Consider the following 17,614-nt stretch of genomic DNA (forward strand, 5'->3'; position numbering starts at 1 on the left):
CAGCAGCATCTGTTCCCTTGGATGACTGACAGCATCGCTGTATGTGTTAAGACACAAGATCCTTCCTTCCTTGCTAGTCGTACTCCCCAGAGGTGTGAGCTATTAAAGCCAGGTTCTGATCTGCCTCCCTGACATCGAGTGCCTCCCCTGCTTTCACGGATACAGTCTATTGCTCTGATCTGCAGCATCGCTACAGCTTCAAAGAGAGAACAGCCCAGCCTGATCCAGCTCTGCTAGACATGGGGGACAAGGGACAGGCTGTTACCTCCTTCATGTGCCCTCTCAAGTTTGCATGCAGGAGATTTCTTAATGCCCATCTTGCCCTGTGATAATGAGCAGAGGTGACTGAATTTTTTTTTGTGCAGGAAAAATGATAGTGTCAAGGAGAGCCTGGCAGCGGTCGGCCATCTAGTGATACAGGAATGGATAAGCAGCCATGTTACTTTGCCACCTGCTTGCAGCATGCCGATGGAGCTACTGTTTCAGGCACTCTGCAAATTCAGGGAGGCACTGATGCCTCAGTTCATAGCTTTGAAATGCTGTCGTCAGACAATGGAATAAGACACGTCTTTGCTTTATTAATGAGAAAATAAGATCAGGAAGGAATAGGAGGGTGCGTGTGGTGTTCTCTCATCTGTTGGTAACACCAAAGCTGAAAATTCTGTGGTTTAGGGTATTTACCTATAGAAAATCAAAGCAACGTGGAAGACAGGGAGTCCTGAGCGCTAACAATTGCTCACTTCCCATCCTTCATGGTTGTTGGATTCCTTACTCACCTGAGGCCATAACCTATGAATGTGAGGGAAACCATGCAGAGCATTCAAAGTGAAGTCCAAAGTGACCTGACGGATGACCCAAGTCATCCATTTGGCATGACTCAGGAAGAGAAGCCAACACAGCAAGGCATAGGAGGAAGAAGAGTGACTCACCGAAGTTCTCCCCACCCCAGATGTCCATGGCACTGTCATACTTCCCCAGGTGGTTGAACCAGGCTTTGTCGATCACAAACAGCCCCCCAGCAATGATGGGAGTCCTGCAGAATTGGTAAAGGAAGAGGGGACACATACTCAAACACTGCTGCAGCACCTGGATGCACAGAATCATAGAATCATAGAATCATTTTGGTTGGAAAAGACTTTCAAGATCATCGAGTCCAACCATTAACCATGCCCACTAAACCATGTTCTGGAGTACCCCGTCTACTCGCTTTTTGAATACCTCCAGGGATGGTGACTCAACCACTTCCCTGGGCAGCCCATTCCAATGTTTGACAACCCTCTCAGTAAAAAAATTTTTCCTAATATCTAACCTAAATCTCCCTTGCCTCAACTTGAGGCCATTTCCTCTTGTCCTATCTCCAGCCACCTGACAGAAGAGACCAACACCCACCTCACTACAACCCCCTTTCAGGTAGTTGTAGAGAGCGATAAGGTCTCCCCTCAGCCTCCTCTTTTCTAGACTGAACAGCCCCAGCTCCCTCAGCCGCTCCTCATAAGACTTGTGCTCCAGAAGCATCCCTTCCCTTTGCCTCCTCTTCCATTGTCAGGACATTACTTAAGTATCTCCTCACCAAACAAGGACAACACACCTCAAGAAGCATCTGAGTCTTTCTTTCAGCTGCCTTGGTATTTTGCTGTCAATCATAAATTGCCTGGCACTTAATGACTGGCTAATGCACCCGTCAGCACAACTCCTACAAGCCCAAAGTTCACAGCCCTGATTGTAGGCTTCAGCATCAAAAATGCACTTAGCGCTCAGGGGGTTATTCACTCAGACGGTCTTTTTGCCTGGAGCCAGCCTATTAAGAGCACCATTGCACTGGGGAGAGGAAGGCAGAGCCAATTCAGAAGGGCTTTTTAAAAGCCATCACTAGCTGTGTGATCTTTATTTCAAAACAGGGTTATTTTTCATTCCTTGGATTAGCTAAGAAAACTGCACAGAGAAGGTCTGTGGAGGAGGGGAGGGCAGAGCCAGAAGATAGCTCAAGGAGACTCGCCATTTGCTGGCGCAAGTCCTGTCTCCATTCAATTGCAGACAGTGTGGATGCCGTAGTGTAAGCTTGGGAGGAGCTGGGATGACTGCTGCACCCAGGCTAGTCTCCACAGTGCCCTACATGGCAGGATGACCAGGAACACAAGGTGAGCCTCTGGGAAGCCAGCGAGAGCTCCTGTTAACAACAGCATCCTAAGGAGAAGCAGTGCTTTGCTCCCCTGAGAGCTTTCTGAGGCCCTGAGCTTCCTCCAACATTTGGTCTCCTCCATGCTGCACACCCCAGCGCTTCATGGCTGGGGATGCAGACACCAGCACTAGGCTTGCTGCCAGGAGAGATTTTCAGCAGAATGAAGGACTCCCTCCATCCCACGGCATGAGGACAGATGGCATCTCTCCCGTTCAGCTGCGCTATCTCTCCTGCACATCCTGAATTTCTGAGGAGCCTTCAGCGAGGTCCAGAAGAGCAGCGCTGATCTGGAAAGGCTGGACTAGACACCACGTTTTTGTCAAGTGGGCTGAGGACACCGCCTTATTTTTAAGTGATAGCTGAGCTGAGAGAAGCAGGAGTCTAGAGTACTAGGCTTTTTCCCTAACCATATTCAGCCTCCTTAGCACTACCAAAACACAAATAACCATAAATATACCCCTTCTACCTTTGTAGCACCCTCAGGCTTCAGTGTTGGCAGGTGAAGCTGTACTGCAAAACCCAAGCCAGCCAGGAGCTCGCTATAGTTATTAGACGTTCAGAGCTGTCCTGGAAGGAATATCACACTGCTGTGGTGCATGGTGACACACATGCAGTCAGATGAGACTCCTGTCCTGCCCCACATTCCTCAGGTGCCTCCTTCCCCCTCTTGACTTACTTAATGGGTTCAGTGGGATCAAGTCGTTTGGCTTTCTGCTCTGGAGAAAGCTGCTCCCATTTGAAATGCAGACTCCAGTCAAAACCTAAAACCAAAGTAGAGAAGTACCATGGGGAAATTAGAAATGGGTATGGATTAGGAGGCAATGCAGGCTGCAGAAGCCACATTTGATGGAGTATTTTTCCCACTTTCAACTGACCTAAGCCATGGAGATGCAGCTCTTGGGAGAAGAGTCCAATGACTAACGTATTTTACTACTGCATATGAACAAGAAACAACATATTGCATTACAATTGCAGTCAAGCACTCCAAAGGCAGGAAAAGTCAGAATTAAAGATGCTGCTGAAACCTCACTTTGTCCCCTTGTGCACACAGATACACGCTCTGATGGATATTGCACGCTACAAATAGCACAGGCATACTAATAAGCGCTACAGTCGCATCCTCCATTTGTTGCCTAGACATCCCCCATCTCCTCTTGTCAGCAGCCCGGCTTTCAGTGCTGCCAAGGGTGGCTTCGGCATGACCCTTCTTTCCTGCTTGACCGCTTTATCCACTGTAGCAAACACCATTCCTCACACCACACTTACCTGTCTCTAAAATAGCCTGAAAACAGCCAGCGGGGAGTACTGAACAGTGCTAATGAATTTTTTGCAAGGTAGCAGGAGCCAGCGGTGTGGTGAAGAGCCACCAGCTCCTCGGGCCAGTGCATGTTCACGCCACGGGATGGATGGCCATGGGGCATGCGTGCAGCTTGGACTTACCTCCTCTGAGGTCCGAGGAAGCCGCCACATAGGCAAAAGTGTCCAAGTTGATGATGTCAATAACAGGGCTGACCACTCGGGTGGGATCCTGGAAAGCAGAAGCAAAATGACCCATGACTTCAGATCACATCACTCAAACTGGTCAAGGGATACTCTAAACTCCTGGAGACACCAGGTGGCTGGAAATCTTGGTGTCATTCAGGTTTGTCAGGGCCAAGTGCCCATTACTGTCTCCTCCTCCTCAGCCATCACATCAGTTCAACCAAGGAATTAACGGCAGCAGCACCAAGCGGCAGAGATATTACTGGGAGCCAGGGGCACGCCAGCAAGAGAAGCTGGGAAGACAGGCACTGTCTCTCCTGGGAAAGAGGACTCTGGGCTGCTGAGCTACCATCTCTCACCGGCTTTGGCTTCACCTGCAGTCCCTCCCTCCATAGGTTGTGCGTGCACTTGGTGCCCAACTTGGCTGGATGCAAAGCTCCGTCCGCCTTTTGCAAATTCACCGATGTATTCCCCTTTCACCTCCCTTAAATACTTTTTACTGGATTTCAGAAGTATGGCGACAAACAGGCGGTTGCAATAACAGAGGAAAAACACAGGCAGTCAGGCAGCTTAAATACAGGTATTTTTTAAATGTACAAACTATGGGGATACAGTTAGAGTTTTGCCAAATGTGTGAAAGGGTTAAAAAAAAAAGACCTGAATTATTTTAAAGAGTTGGTGGTGATTTAATTAACATCTTGTTACGGACAAAGAGATTATACAGTTATGAACAAAAATATCTACAGGAGGAAGAGACTCTGACAGCTTTGACTGCTCTCTTATCTCCCTTTCTCTTTTCAAAAATCCCAAACTCCAATTATAGCTCAAACTTCAAGCTTTTACCCTCACCAGATCAAATTGTTTTTCACAGCCATGCAAAGGAAAGCATCTGAGCACACATGGGCTTGTTCTCTCACTCAGAAAAGACTTTGTTTTAGAAATTAGTCCTAACAAAAAAGTATTCAAACGCAGCTGTAGGAAAAAGCAACCAAAGGCCATGAGCTGGGAGCTGGTCTAGAGCTCAGGTTTTCCAAATAAGCATGACAAATATTTGGTATTTCCATAACAATGACAAGTCATGAGTCTTAACATGACTTTCTGTGAGTCAAACATCCCACTGAAAGGGCAAGGTCTGCTGTACCTACATACAGCGTGGGGAAACTCAAGTCACAGCCAAGCACGATGAGCCTTTCAAACCCACTGTAGCTGCTGCAGTGTCCCCCAAGCTGCCACCGCTCAGTATACCCAAGCATGTTTTAGTTGCCTGACGGTAGGGGAAAGGTTTTGAGCAAAGCATCTGCTTTGTGTGCTGAACACTGCAGGGAAAGGATCGTATCTAGTCATTTAAGACTTGCCCCCCAAGCATCTTACTGGTGAGCACTTGTAACTAGCCGACACTGGTCCCCAATTTTGATTCCACTCCTACTCATTGCGCGGCACAACTTCTTGCAAGAAAATCCCCTTTACATCTTGGCTGAGTGCACTACTGCAAAATGCTAGCCTTCAGCAGTGCAACCTTCTCCCTGCCTCACTTTCCCTGCCATGTCCTGGGAACATTTATATTTACTCAGCTTTCATGAAGGTCTCTCTGACCCTCAAAAGAAAAGCATGGCATGCTCAAGTGCACAGCGCTGTTGCTATGATTTATTTTGGGTTGAGCACCAGATCTTATTACAGGCAGGTTCACCTTTCTTTTTTTTTGATACCCTCCCATGCCAGGGCATGTTAATATTAACAACGCCCAAATCTTCAATCCTCTTTCACATGAAATTCTCAAAAACCTGAGAATGCATTTCTCCAAAACACTTCTCAAACAAACCGAATTATGGAACTAAATCAACAGGAAAAAACTCTGAAAATGGTCCTGAAGACAACGGATGCATTTCAACCTTGGAAAAGGACCTTGACTCCAGCTTGTCTCCCGACCTCTACATCATGACCTTGTAATGGTCAACAGAAAGGGCCACAGTTGCTCCTCAGGCCCCACAGCAGCATTAGGCAAGATGAGAGGGCCATCATCTGCCTCCCCCTGCCCTAGGAGAGCACCAAACTGGGGGGGTGCTTGAGCTGGAAGTGAGGGGGTCACCATCCACTGGATCATCCCAGTACCATTTGCAAATCCGGTTTTGGGGTGAGCTTGTTGAGCCATACTGTAAAAATGCCTTGGGCTGGATAATTACATTTTTAGAAAAGTTATTCAGTCGAAATGCACTGTTAATGGCTTTAGGAGATATTTGTTCTGTAAATAAAAACAAGAGCCCGTGCCCACGCAGTCACAGTCATACGCTTGTGAACGTGCTGGTACAAAACACCCACCGTCACTGCTACTCCTAGGGACAGGCACCCTCCCAGGCACAGGTCTGAGACCCCCTGCACCCCCTTTCTTCCCCCCACACCCCATCACTTGCTCTTAGACTTTCTAGTCCTGCTTGTTTCCAAATCCATATGCTGGGCAAGTGCTGCCCATGCCTGAAAGTGAGCATCGGCCTGGGGGGGGATGCTATCGGCTGCTGGGAAAGCTCGACGTGGGGCTTGAGGGGCACCTTCACGCCGGTGCATGGTGGCACACATGGGCTCTGGCATTTTGCACCACGGAAAGCTGCAGGAATAGCTGTTCTGGCTGAGAAAATAAAAGAGAAGCGACGCGCAGGGTGGCTGGTGGTGGCGAAAGTGCCGGGTGTGCTTCGAGGCAATCACCGCTCTCCTTTGCTTGAAACTTAAATCACATTAGCTCAAAGCAGACTGTTCCTAGGAGTAACACGGTAAGAAAATGCTCTTTCTAAGCGGCTAATCTTCACCGCAGCAGTGGGACAGGGAAGCCATCTCTTTAGCACAGCCTGAAGGTGGCAGCAGTAACATTTCATACACTTCATTGATCAATATTTTAACCCTGATGGAAAGGATGGGTACAGTGGGCCTGGGAAGAAGGAAACTGAGGACTCTCTGCCCTTATCCTGCAGCTTTTGTGAGCAGTTAAAAAGCAAGCAAGTGGGACCCCACTTGCTTTGCAAGTCCCTCAACACTCTTCATACTAAGTCTCCCTTTGTGCCTGGCCTGCAAGACACTGGGCAGGGTAAGAGCAGCACGAGCAGCAGTGCAAGCTTACAGACTGCCTTACTTCCAGCCAGAGAAAGATTTAACCCAGAAGAACAAATAAAAAGAACTTCACGGAGGTGACGCGTGCATTTGATGCTATATTCAGACCACGATGCAGTGAAACTCCTACGGCGATGCCGCACGTGGCATCCACGTTCACCTACCCACGGGTGCCGAACGTGGGGCACAGTCCTGGAGCTGCACGGGAAAGCAGCTCTGCCTGTCCCCTTTCTGCCACCACTGCTGCCCTTCTCCTGCCAAAACACATCAAAAGCTCTGCCTGGGAAAGAGGCAATCGCTCTGGATATTCCTCACCAAAATACAGCAGGGCTTTGGCAGAGAACGAGGAATGCTTGCCTTAAAAAAGCTCAGAGGAACAACCGATGCAGTAAAGTTTAGTGGTGAATCCCACCCTGGGGCAGGCCGGCTATGAGGCCCGAGTGGGGTATTATAGCAGGTGTTCTCATAACTCCACCAGAGCTGCGATCGATAATATGAAAAGGCCATTTTCATTATATTACCATTTATCAGCAGCACTGCGGCCCAGCCTGCAAACCGAGGTTGGGACCTCTCCAGCGCTGGCTGCACTACGAGCACCAGCAGCACCGACCGCCCTCGCCCACTCCGGCAGGACCTGACCTGGTGCTGAGCCCCCTTCACCCTGTCCCATCGCTGCTGCACACAGGGGATGCATAGCCCAGCCAGCACGGCTATCACGTATAGAGGTGTGAAAAGCAGGACGCCTTGGACGAGGGGCACCGTGAACACCAGCCGAGCGGGTTTCTCCGTAACCCACCGCCTCGGCTTCCCCTTGCTCCTCAGCTGCCCATTTCAGCATATTATTTCACCATAATTCAGTAGTTTTAAAATTACCGAGTAATAAATACTAGCAATCAGGAGCCAGAGGTGTAGCAAGGGTGGAGGAAAGAGGCACGGCGAAGGGAAAGGACCATGCGTCCGCGCTGGAGCTGAAGGCTTCATCCCCTGCACCGTGCCAGCAGGTCACCAGCACAGAGCTCCCTCTGACTCAAGCGACAAGGCACCGGGAGCCTCCGTGCACACGTCTGGCGAGAATGTCGCCGCCGGCGAAAGGCGAATGTCATTGTCTGCTCTGAAATCAGCAGAATTTAAATCCTATTAAATCAATTTATTAGTGCTTAATTTGCATGAAATTAAATTCGGCCCCTATTCTAGGAGCCGTCACTCCCTTAAATCATCAGCACTGAGCATTTTACATGTGCCTAATTAAAAACTCTGCTAGAGCACTGCCCACGTATTCCCCTTTCACCACTCAACTTGTGCTTGCCAGTTAGAGCCCCACGGCCCCAGGAGGCACCCACATGCTCTCCCAGTCACGGAGACAACCCCACCTGGCTGCTGGGTAGAGGAAGACCAGCGAAGGCCACTTTGCACCCCAGAAGCTCATCACTTTCTTACTCGGATGCCTGCATGCAGTTGGTTACAGTTGGGTGGTCATGCCCATTAAGAGGGAAGAGGAGGTGGACATCAGCGACGCATCCCCTGAGGGCAGGCCCTGCTCTCTCAGGAGCACTCACCTCTTTGATCCTCTGCAGCAGAGGGAGCAGCCAGTCCTTATTCACCTCGCAGTGACTGTCGAGAAAGGTCAGGACTCCTGCTTGTGCCACATCTGCCCCTCGGATTCGGGACCGGATCAGACCTGTTCAGGGACACACCATGTCAGCTGCCGCCCAGATGGATGGGCAACGTCCCCGGGCTCCTCCAGCACGGTCTCTTGCACTCGTGCGTCTCCTGGGTTGCGACCCGTCTAAATCCCACTTGGATAAAACATGGTTCGGGTTCATTGCCTCCTTCCCGGCACTGCAAGGCATGTCAACCATTTCCCAAGGTCACCAAAGCAAATAAACGGCTCCACCAAGATTAATGACTTATGGCATTTATGCCAATCCTTAATTTGTGCAATTATTTCTACTGTCACCTTCTGGGGCAAAACACGACTCAAAATGCTTTCATAACCCCCTGCAAGTAATAAATCTAACATAGATGTAAGTCAGTGGGGAATGGTCCAGGGGAGTCGAGGGTGGGATCACCTTGTGCCAGAATTAGGCTTTTCTTAGACTGCTGACTTTTCCCTGCTGTGCCCCTTTCCATGTCCCAGTGACCCCCAGATCTCTCTCCCACCCTGGGGGCACTGCTGATCTGCAGCTCAATGGGAACACATTTTCCACCAAGTAAAGAGGGTCGGCTCTCAAGGTGCTAAGAGCCTACTTGGCTCATCAGGGCGCTGATGGTGAATTTAGAGCCCTTTGGAGCTGGAGCTGGATCGCTGCGTGTGTTTGTGAGAGAGAAAAATGAACAAAGAGGGAAGTCATGGAAAACAGCTGCACACACAGATTTCACACTAGACTCTTTGGCAAGATCACTGCTCTTGAAGATGCTCTGTTCCTATTTATGCAGGAGTCAACTGGCTTTCCAACACTCCTCCTGCCTGCAGCCAATGCTCAAGTGAACCGCAACGCAAGGAAGTAGATGGTCCATTGGCAAACAAGAGGACACGCAAGTTGCTCAAGGGGAGCAGAGCTTCTTGATGAAGGAGAAACAATGGTAATACAAAGGGAGATAGGAGCGGATAAAGAGAGACAGAAGGGTTTGAGGGAGCAGCCACACATCAGGTCCATGCAGAAGGAGGTCACTGACTTTCATATTAAAATTCCCTCGAGGAAAGGGGTCAAGGAACAGCCTCTGAGGAGGAGGGAGAGGGACAGGAGAACAAAGCCTGGAGCAATCCAGCGTTTGCCAAGGTCACCTCCTGCAACCTAGGTTGTTCCTGTATCTCTCTCTGCAACTTCTACGATCTTGTGGGTAGGCACAGTCTGCTGTACCCACCCCAGCCCTCCCCAAATCCTGGCAGGTCCTGAAGGATACAGCTTCAGTGATGTATTTAGGTTAGGTAAGCCCTCCAGGCTGGGTACCTGTCCTGGTTTCAGCTGGGATAGAGTTAATTGTCTTCCTAGTAGCTGGTACAGTGCTATGTTTTTGAGTTAGGTATGAGAAGAACGTTGAGTGAGCGGCTGCGTGGTGCTTAGTTGCTGACTGGGGTTAAACCATGACAGTACCCAAATCCTGACGGCTTTATAGAGCACCGATACCTGCAGGTCCATCCAGTGCTGGGGGTGGGCACATATGTACCCCCATAACACAGGAGAGAAAGGTGAGAAGGAGATGCAGGTCTATGGACACCTCCCCTACCCTCCTGCCAAAGCAGGTATATCTCTTACACCCATGGGGAGGTGATGCCACCTTGAGACCAGACCTGCAGATCTGAAACCTTCTGCAGAAAGAATCCACAGACAAACCCTCTCCACTCCTCCATCACCACAACCTGACACACACCTGGACTCACGCCTTCGATTTTCAGCATGAAAAAACTTCATTGTTTTTTGTTTTCCTAATACTGCAAAGCAGGACTTGAAAACACCCATTCAGACTATAGGGAGCTGGAAAATGTCTCAAAAGGTTGCCAGCTGCAGCCCAGTAGGACATACATACATCCTCCATATAGTCCTTCTTAATCTTTCAAATATAATTAATTATTAAAAAAAAAAAAAATCCCACAGAAGCAGCAGGAGCAGATCTCCTCTCTTTCATTAGAGCAAACATCTTTAAAAATAAGACCCGGGGCTTTGTTTTGCCTGTTCTAATTTTCTGGTTAATAAGCTACAGCTGAGCCTCATTGGATATCTTAATAGTCCCATCTTTTTCAGCGAGAGAGGGGGGATCTATTTCAAATCCCAGCCCTTTATCACATCTCCTTTTATCAGGGCTCCCTATCCCCAGGAGCCACTGACCTCCCTTGTCGCCCACTCCATGGAGGTCCCCCCCTGCTCCATCACTCTCACGTCTCCCAAAATCTGGGTTTCCCACCTGGGTCTTGGGCAGGCAGCTCTTACCTTCTCGCCGTCCATTCCGCAAGCACTTCACCTTGGGGAGCTTGCCCAACAAGCGGCAGTCATCAGCTTGGGAAACACAAAGGGAGGACATGTCACCCTCAGCCCTCATGGTGGCTCTGGCAGCAGAAAAGGTCCTAGGGGAGACTGGGAGCAGGGAGAGGACCCCGTCCTGGACTGGCTGATGGCTTGTTAGGGCGATTGCTCTGCTGGGGCACAACAGTCTTACCCCTCAGCTCATGCAGTGTAAACCAGGACTGGCAGAGCAGCAGTTTTCATAAAACCAGTGTAAACCCAGTAGATTTACACCGAGAACAGCTGAATTACACTGGAAAGTCAGTGTAGAAGAGCTGTGGTTGGGGACAGAGTCGGAGTTTTTGCACATTAATGCAAATGACTATTTTTGGTAGCTGCAAAGCAACACAAAAGCTGTTTGATGCATGTCCGTGTGGAGGGGCAGGAGCCTCCTGAGGGGGCCCGCAAGCCCTCAGCAAGGAGAAAATCATGGTCAAAGAGAGTCCTATGGAGCATCCAAGGGCTCCTCATACCTGGGGCAGCAGCTCCATGGGGCAGAGAGCTCCCACAGCCACCCATACCTGAGCTAGGGAGGTCCTGCAATCCCACATGCAGTTGCTGCCATTGCTTTCGCCCCGGTGCTGCCTGCAGCCCCAGCATCCCTCCTCACCCAGATTTCTCCCAGCAAGAGCTGGCTCTGCAGGCATCTGCACCCATGACAGTCCCCTCTACCTCCGCAAACCCACGCCGTGACCTCCGCAACCCCTTCATACCTCTCACCACTTCTCTGCCTCTTCTTCCTCGGCACTGTAAACACACGTGCATGTGCCCCATCCCTGGCACCCGCCCCATGAGCCCGCACGGACCTCTGAGTGCTTTCATCCCCTCCAGCAATCTTTGTTGACAAGAGACATCACCGTACCGGTATCCCTAACAACTGGGGTACAGGGCTGCGTTGCTCTGCGCATACGAGGGGGGCAGAAGTGGCAGGGGTTGGCTACAGACCTACGATGGAGATTTGCTGGGAAGTGCGGGAACCCACGTGCAGAACAACTGCATCCCAGTGAATAAAAGGTCAACGGACAGAGAGAGGTGAGAAATGAGACACAACTAGGCATGAGATAAAAGCACCAATTGCTTGGGGTGGGTTGCAGGGAAAAAACTGACCGTGTGTATACAGCGTATTATGCAAATAGATGTATTTTATGTAAATGCATGCAGACTAGATGCCAGCAGGCTCAGATTATCACAGGAAAGGAGATGTAAGACAGCTGAGAAGCACTGATTTCGAGTAGCCGAGGGGCTGCTCTAAGTTAGATGGGAAACAGGCTTCCCCCTGGTGCCCCAGGAACGAGAGGAGCTTAAACCCAGCCCTGCTCCTTCTCCAAGGCTCATACCATCGGGTGTGCTGTGGCAGGGAAACTGCATTTCTACAAACCTTTCTCCTTTCAGGAAGGCAAGCGCTTTGTCTATTTAGCCAAATAACTGGCATTTACTTCCTCCACCCTTCAAAAAGCCTGCTCTGCTGTATGCCGGGGCAGCTCGAGTCCTTACACCTGCTCCTTTTCTCCATCGCAGCCGTTCTGCCAGTCCTCAGGCTTGCCTAGCCTGGCCCCCCATGCACTGGAGTTGCTCCAAAGCTCACCGTAATCACTGCAACCCCTTCTCCAGGCTTCAGCGACTCCCCAGGGAGGTGTCGATGCCAAGAAGTGGGTCTCATGTGAAATCTGTCCCTAATGCTCTCTGAGGCAGTGCCTATTTATAATATCCAAGAGCAAAGCATAGATCCTGGTTTTTTTAACCTCTCTGGCTTAGTTTTCACGTTTCCTAGTAAATGGCTACATCTTGCAGCTCCTTGAAATGTAAGTGCTGTGGACAGCTCAGTCTAGGTGTATTTTATCATCCTTTTTATGCCTGAGACAGTTTTTTTGAGCATTTAGTCTCAGCACCTGAATCTTCCACTCACCCATCTCACAAGGCAAGGTCTTTAGCTGGGGTGGTTCCCTGGAAGCCCCTGGGGTTTCAGCTACCGACTTCTGCTAGAGATCAGACCTATTGATTTCACTTGAGTCACGCTATTTACTGGGAGAGAATGGCAGGAGGAGGTGGGCTGTCTGTGGTGTACAGTGCTATTTATGGTGCATCTCAGAAATGGGCAACCCATGCAGGAAATCCTCTTTACATGGGTGAAAAAGAAGGTGAATTAAAAAAAAAAAAAAAAAAAAAAATCAATCAAGAGTTGCTGGCCACCTACATAAATGTATGCAGAACATGTGCATACATCAGGAGGGTCAGACTATCACTATCCTGTGCAATTCCAGTGGTGTCAACCCAGAATTGCTCCTGGCTGCAGCTGAAAGCCAGATTAAACACACCATAGCTGTGGCAGAATACAACCGGGTAAGGATTAGATTCATGTCTACTGGGCATAAAAACTATTTGCCATGCGCTTTTCTTGTATTATATTCATGAGAAGAGGTTTGATCATTTGGAATTTGAATTCTTCATGCGGCGATGCAAACCTGGCACAGCGGGGTTTGCTCTCTACACCTACGGAGCTTTAAATTTCCTTCCACTTTGACAAACTCTTCCCCCACTCTCTGCGTAAATCCCAGTCTCTCACACTCTCTTTCGGTTTGGCCCCTCGCTTTTAACGTAGAAAGGGTCACTTACGATCATCACTGAAGTCATCCACTAGTATGATTTCATGGACGAGGTGCACTGGGGTGCGGTTCAGCACGCTAAAGAATGAAGAGAGAAAATCCATGACAGTGCTTTACCAACTCAACAACTCAGCAAATGGAGCGGGAAAGCCTAGGAACTGATCCCTGCCAAAGCACAGAAGATCAGTCTTGGATTTCCAGAAAGTATATACTAGATAAGACCCAGAAACCACCCCCCAGTAACCTACAGTGCCCAGCTATCAGCTTCCCGTAGCCTGATCTAAGAGTTGAGCACCCGGTATTCCTGGGAAATAGCTGAGATTCACCCTTACCACCTTTGTGAGCAAAAGCAGAGCACCATGTAAAGCCAGGAGAAACAAGAAAACCGGCTTTTCAGCAACATGCACGTCGCACCAAGTTTCCTAACGGGGCTTACAGCAAAGCTGCTGTCACCCCACCACCTCTCCTGGGGCTAATGATACAGTGTCCACTGACAGCAGGGCCAACACAGAGAAAATTACCCAGCTCAAACCCATCTTTACAGAGCTCACAGCCACGACAGGACAACTCCTGTTTTTATCTGTGGGCTGATTGTGTTTTAGAGGCTGCCGAGAGGATAAGAGCAGGGTTGGAGCGCACCTATTTAATGAAAGAGAGAGGCTGGAGGATGTGGTTCGCAGCTCCCTCCAGGTGGACAGACACTGAAATGTGGCTGAAAGCTGCAATCTTCCCTTAATTATGCCATGAAGGATGGTATTATTATTACTAATTTTATTATTATTATTTAAAAATCTAGACCTGTTCTTCCCCTTTCTCGCACGGTGCAGAGGTCAGCAGAATTACAAGTGTTTAAAATCCTGCCCCAGCAAAGGGTCAAGGCTGACTTCTTGAAGCAGAAGCCCCAGGGCATCCCAAAAATCTCCTAAGCGCTTGACTTGGGCTTTGATAACGCCAGTTGGGTTGTACGGGCTTTTCCAGCTTTTAAACTTCTTTGCCTTCATCCTCAGTGTGGTTGCTTTTTCACACAGGATTTAAAATCCCCCCCCCCCCCCCCAAATTTCACACCTGAGTCTGCCTTCTGGTCTGGGTTAGACAAAACCTTCAAACCTGCCACTGGCATAAGAGGGCAGACACCCCACGGGCTAAAAACCTTGAAGCCCCTGATACCTCCAGACCCTTATTGACAGATTTCCCCAGTCTCTCAGGCTCCCAAAGCTCCAGCAAAAAGCCTGGAAGTCTGGAAAACTACCTCCCCGGCCCAGACCCCAGTCAAGAGGGCTCTGAAGGGCAGGATCCCTGGGGCACCTGGGTGCTCGGGAGCCACCAGCCCAGCTGGCAGGAACCCCGAGGGGTCTCACGGCATCACCCCCGGATATCTGAGGACATTCAGCCAAAGGGCTGCTTTTCTCTGATGAAACCTTCTTGTTGAGAAACCACAAGCCCACCCCACCCAGGACAGCTTGGAGTATCCATGCCTATTGCCGGGTGCCTGCTGCCTGCGCTGGTGTACCCCCACCCCACCAGGTGCTGGAATTACAACCCTCCAGAGAGAAAGAGTTGAGCTGGATTTTTTTGGAAGGACAACAGGACATCTTAAGGCAGATGCTTGAAATGGATCCTCCCTCCATGGTTTGTTTGGTTGTTTTTTTTTCCCCAGCAGAAATGCTGAAAAAACAGGGGGGTTTATCTCAGACCAGAGTGGGTAAGGCTGGCACCTCCCTTGTGGAGCTCCTCAAAAATCACTTCCAAGAACTACATTCCCTGGAAACACAATCCCTGCCTCCTCCAGTTTCAGGATCTTGGCAAAAGCCATGATTTTCCCCCTGCTTCAGATGCCTTGCGTGATAAGGGGTGGGCAGGAAGAGAAAGCCTCCCGGGGTGGGGAGGAAAAAAAAGGCTCTGTCCCCTAAGCAACAGTCACGGGGGAGTCCTAACAGCCAGGAGCTGCTGTGGCCACCTCGGCATCACTAAGGCTTGCACCAAGCAGGGTTAGACAGCACCGCCTCACCAACACCCACAGCTTGCACAAAGTATTAGAAAAAGTGGCTGAATGCCCCTCCTCCCGCTGGGGCACACAGAACAATTTAGATGTGCTGTTCCCACCTGTCAAGTGTTTTTTAATTATTATTATTAATAGGTTTGTTATTTTTAAAAAATCCCCATATGCGAGAGCTGAGTTCAGCAAATTACCGCAGCTGAGCGCCAGTACAGAGAGACAGGAGAGCAATATCATGCTCAGTGGAATATTTAACAAGCGCTGATTGCCTGGAAACCTAAGCTGGTGAAACCTGCAGGAAAGAAGCAGACTTGTAAAAAAGCCAGCAAAATAAATAAATAACCCTCCAAGAGCGGGAGGTGGGGAGGCAGCGGGCAACTTGAATATTCAAAGCCTGCCTCTGCCCAGTCTCCCCTATAGATTCGGCTACTGGAAGTGCAATGCAGGGCTTAACTCTACAGGAAGGTGGTCGCAATGGGGCTAGTTCTACTTTTGCTGGTACCAGCAAGAATAACTCAACCAAAACCACTGCCCTGGGCTGTAGACTCAGACCTGGGCTCATAGCGGTACTCAGTGCCTTAGGGGAATTCCCCCCAGGGCACCTCTTATAGAAGAAAATCCAGCATAGACCGTTTTCAAGGCGCTGGGCTGGGGAGATGCGCAGCCCAGTCTCTGCTCAGCTGCAGGCTCCCACCATTCCCAGGTCAAGCAGTTTGCTGCCAACTCTGTGCCTCAGCTTGCCACCCTGTAAATCAGGGATGACGTCCCCTGAATGCCAACGACGGCCATCTGTGGGATGCAGAGGGTTGACCAGAGCAAGGGGGAAAAAGTCAGCATGCTGACTGACAAGGGAAGGATGTCTCCGAGGACTGCTCTGGCTCCATGAACCGTCATCCTTCCATGGGGTTAATGACAGACACCACCGTGAGCAACGCAGCATCCCCTGGCACTGCGAGCAGCCTCGGCCCGCACCGTCGCAGCCCTCTCCCATCACTTCCCTTGTGGGACTCCCTCACCGTGCCACACTTTCCCGAACTCCAAGTGAACAAAGCCCTGGTGAGGGTAGTCCAAAGGCTGGGTCTACTGTGGCTCTAAGGGCCCTGATGTCCATTGATTTCAGCGGGCTTTGAGCTCATTACTGCCCTTGCAAGTCTGTGCACAGACACCCGCAAGCCCCAAAATTGCCACTAAGCTAAGGGCCACTTGATGCAGGCACAAAGAAATCCCCAGCCAAGGCTGCAACGCCGTGACCGCAGCCCACTTCCCAACGCAGCCGAGGGCAAGTACGCCGGCTCTTCAGCAAAGCCAAATTCACGTCTCCAACGCATTTCCTACCTGTGCTCTGCTAATCACACGGTAATGCACCCATGCCACTGGAGACTCGGGAGATTATAAACACCCCTCCTGCAGCGCTCCTTGGGGAGCACGGGAAACAAAGGCACTGAATCCTGCACGTTTTCGACATTACAGGTTTGGTTTTTTCAGATAGACATAAAAGCACTTTTAAAAATTCAAAGCCAGCTTTCCTATTACTTGTGCCTTTGCTCAGCTTTGATTTTTTTTTTAATACTTTCTTTTCTTTATGTGTGTGCATGTTTTTTTTTTTTTACCTTTTATATGGGTAAAATCAGAAGACAATTAATATTATAGTGCTTTGAAGTACCTCTGGTATTTATAGATTTTTTTCCCTGAAATCAAACGTAAGTAGATATACTGCAGTGATGGACATATTTTAACAAATCAAAACAGCTTTCAAGTTCTGTTGAGCCAGAGATGACAACACTTTCTCCCTTAAATGGCCAAAAGGCCCGTTACCACTGAAATGAAAACTCATGCCTCTAGTCCAGAAAGTGCTTACGCTTACTCAACACATTAAGACCAGATTCGCTGCTGAATTATCTTGAAAAGTCAATACTCAAAGTTTCTTTGTTTCAATGGATTTAGCAGACATTATGCAGATGTAGCCATGGAGAATTTCACCTTAAATTTTCACCGTAAGGTCCCTCTTCTGTCCTCCTCAACAATTTGCTGGGATCCTTTTCCACCTACCCAGAAGTAAGCACTGGATCCAACAATTTCATCTCCAAATAAATACCAGTGCAAAAGTCACCCTGACATGTAAGACATGGAAAATGTTTCCATGGAGGAGTTCAGACCTTCTGACAGAAGATCAGTATGGTTTTGGTCATCACCCAGAGTATCAGCTGCTTTAGAGAGGTGACTGTGGACATTGATCCTCAGAAACTCATGAACCTGT

General features: G+C 49.5%; 1 protein-coding gene across 1 annotated transcript in view; it reads right to left on the bottom strand.

Moving 5' to 3' along the window:
- Positions 1-17,614, bottom strand: part of GALNT14 (polypeptide N-acetylgalactosaminyltransferase 14) — a 101,296-nt gene that overhangs the window by 18,244 nt on the left and 65,438 nt on the right. Inside the window, exons 4-9 of the mRNA XM_052806796.1 lie at positions 13,372-13,439; positions 10,687-10,752; positions 8,314-8,435; positions 3,620-3,707; positions 2,856-2,940; positions 930-1,033 (exon numbers count right to left, since the gene is read on the bottom strand). Coding sequence (XP_052662756.1) covers positions 930-1,033; positions 2,856-2,940; positions 3,620-3,707; positions 8,314-8,435; positions 10,687-10,752; positions 13,372-13,439 — 533 coding nt within the window. The remainder of the gene's footprint in view (positions 1-929; positions 1,034-2,855; positions 2,941-3,619; positions 3,708-8,313; positions 8,436-10,686; positions 10,753-13,371; positions 13,440-17,614) is intronic.

The sequence above is a fragment of the Harpia harpyja genome, chromosome 13 (assembly GCF_026419915.1).
Source record: "Harpia harpyja isolate bHarHar1 chromosome 13, bHarHar1 primary haplotype, whole genome shotgun sequence".
Classification (NCBI taxonomy): domain Eukaryota; kingdom Metazoa; phylum Chordata; class Aves; order Accipitriformes; family Accipitridae; genus Harpia; species Harpia harpyja.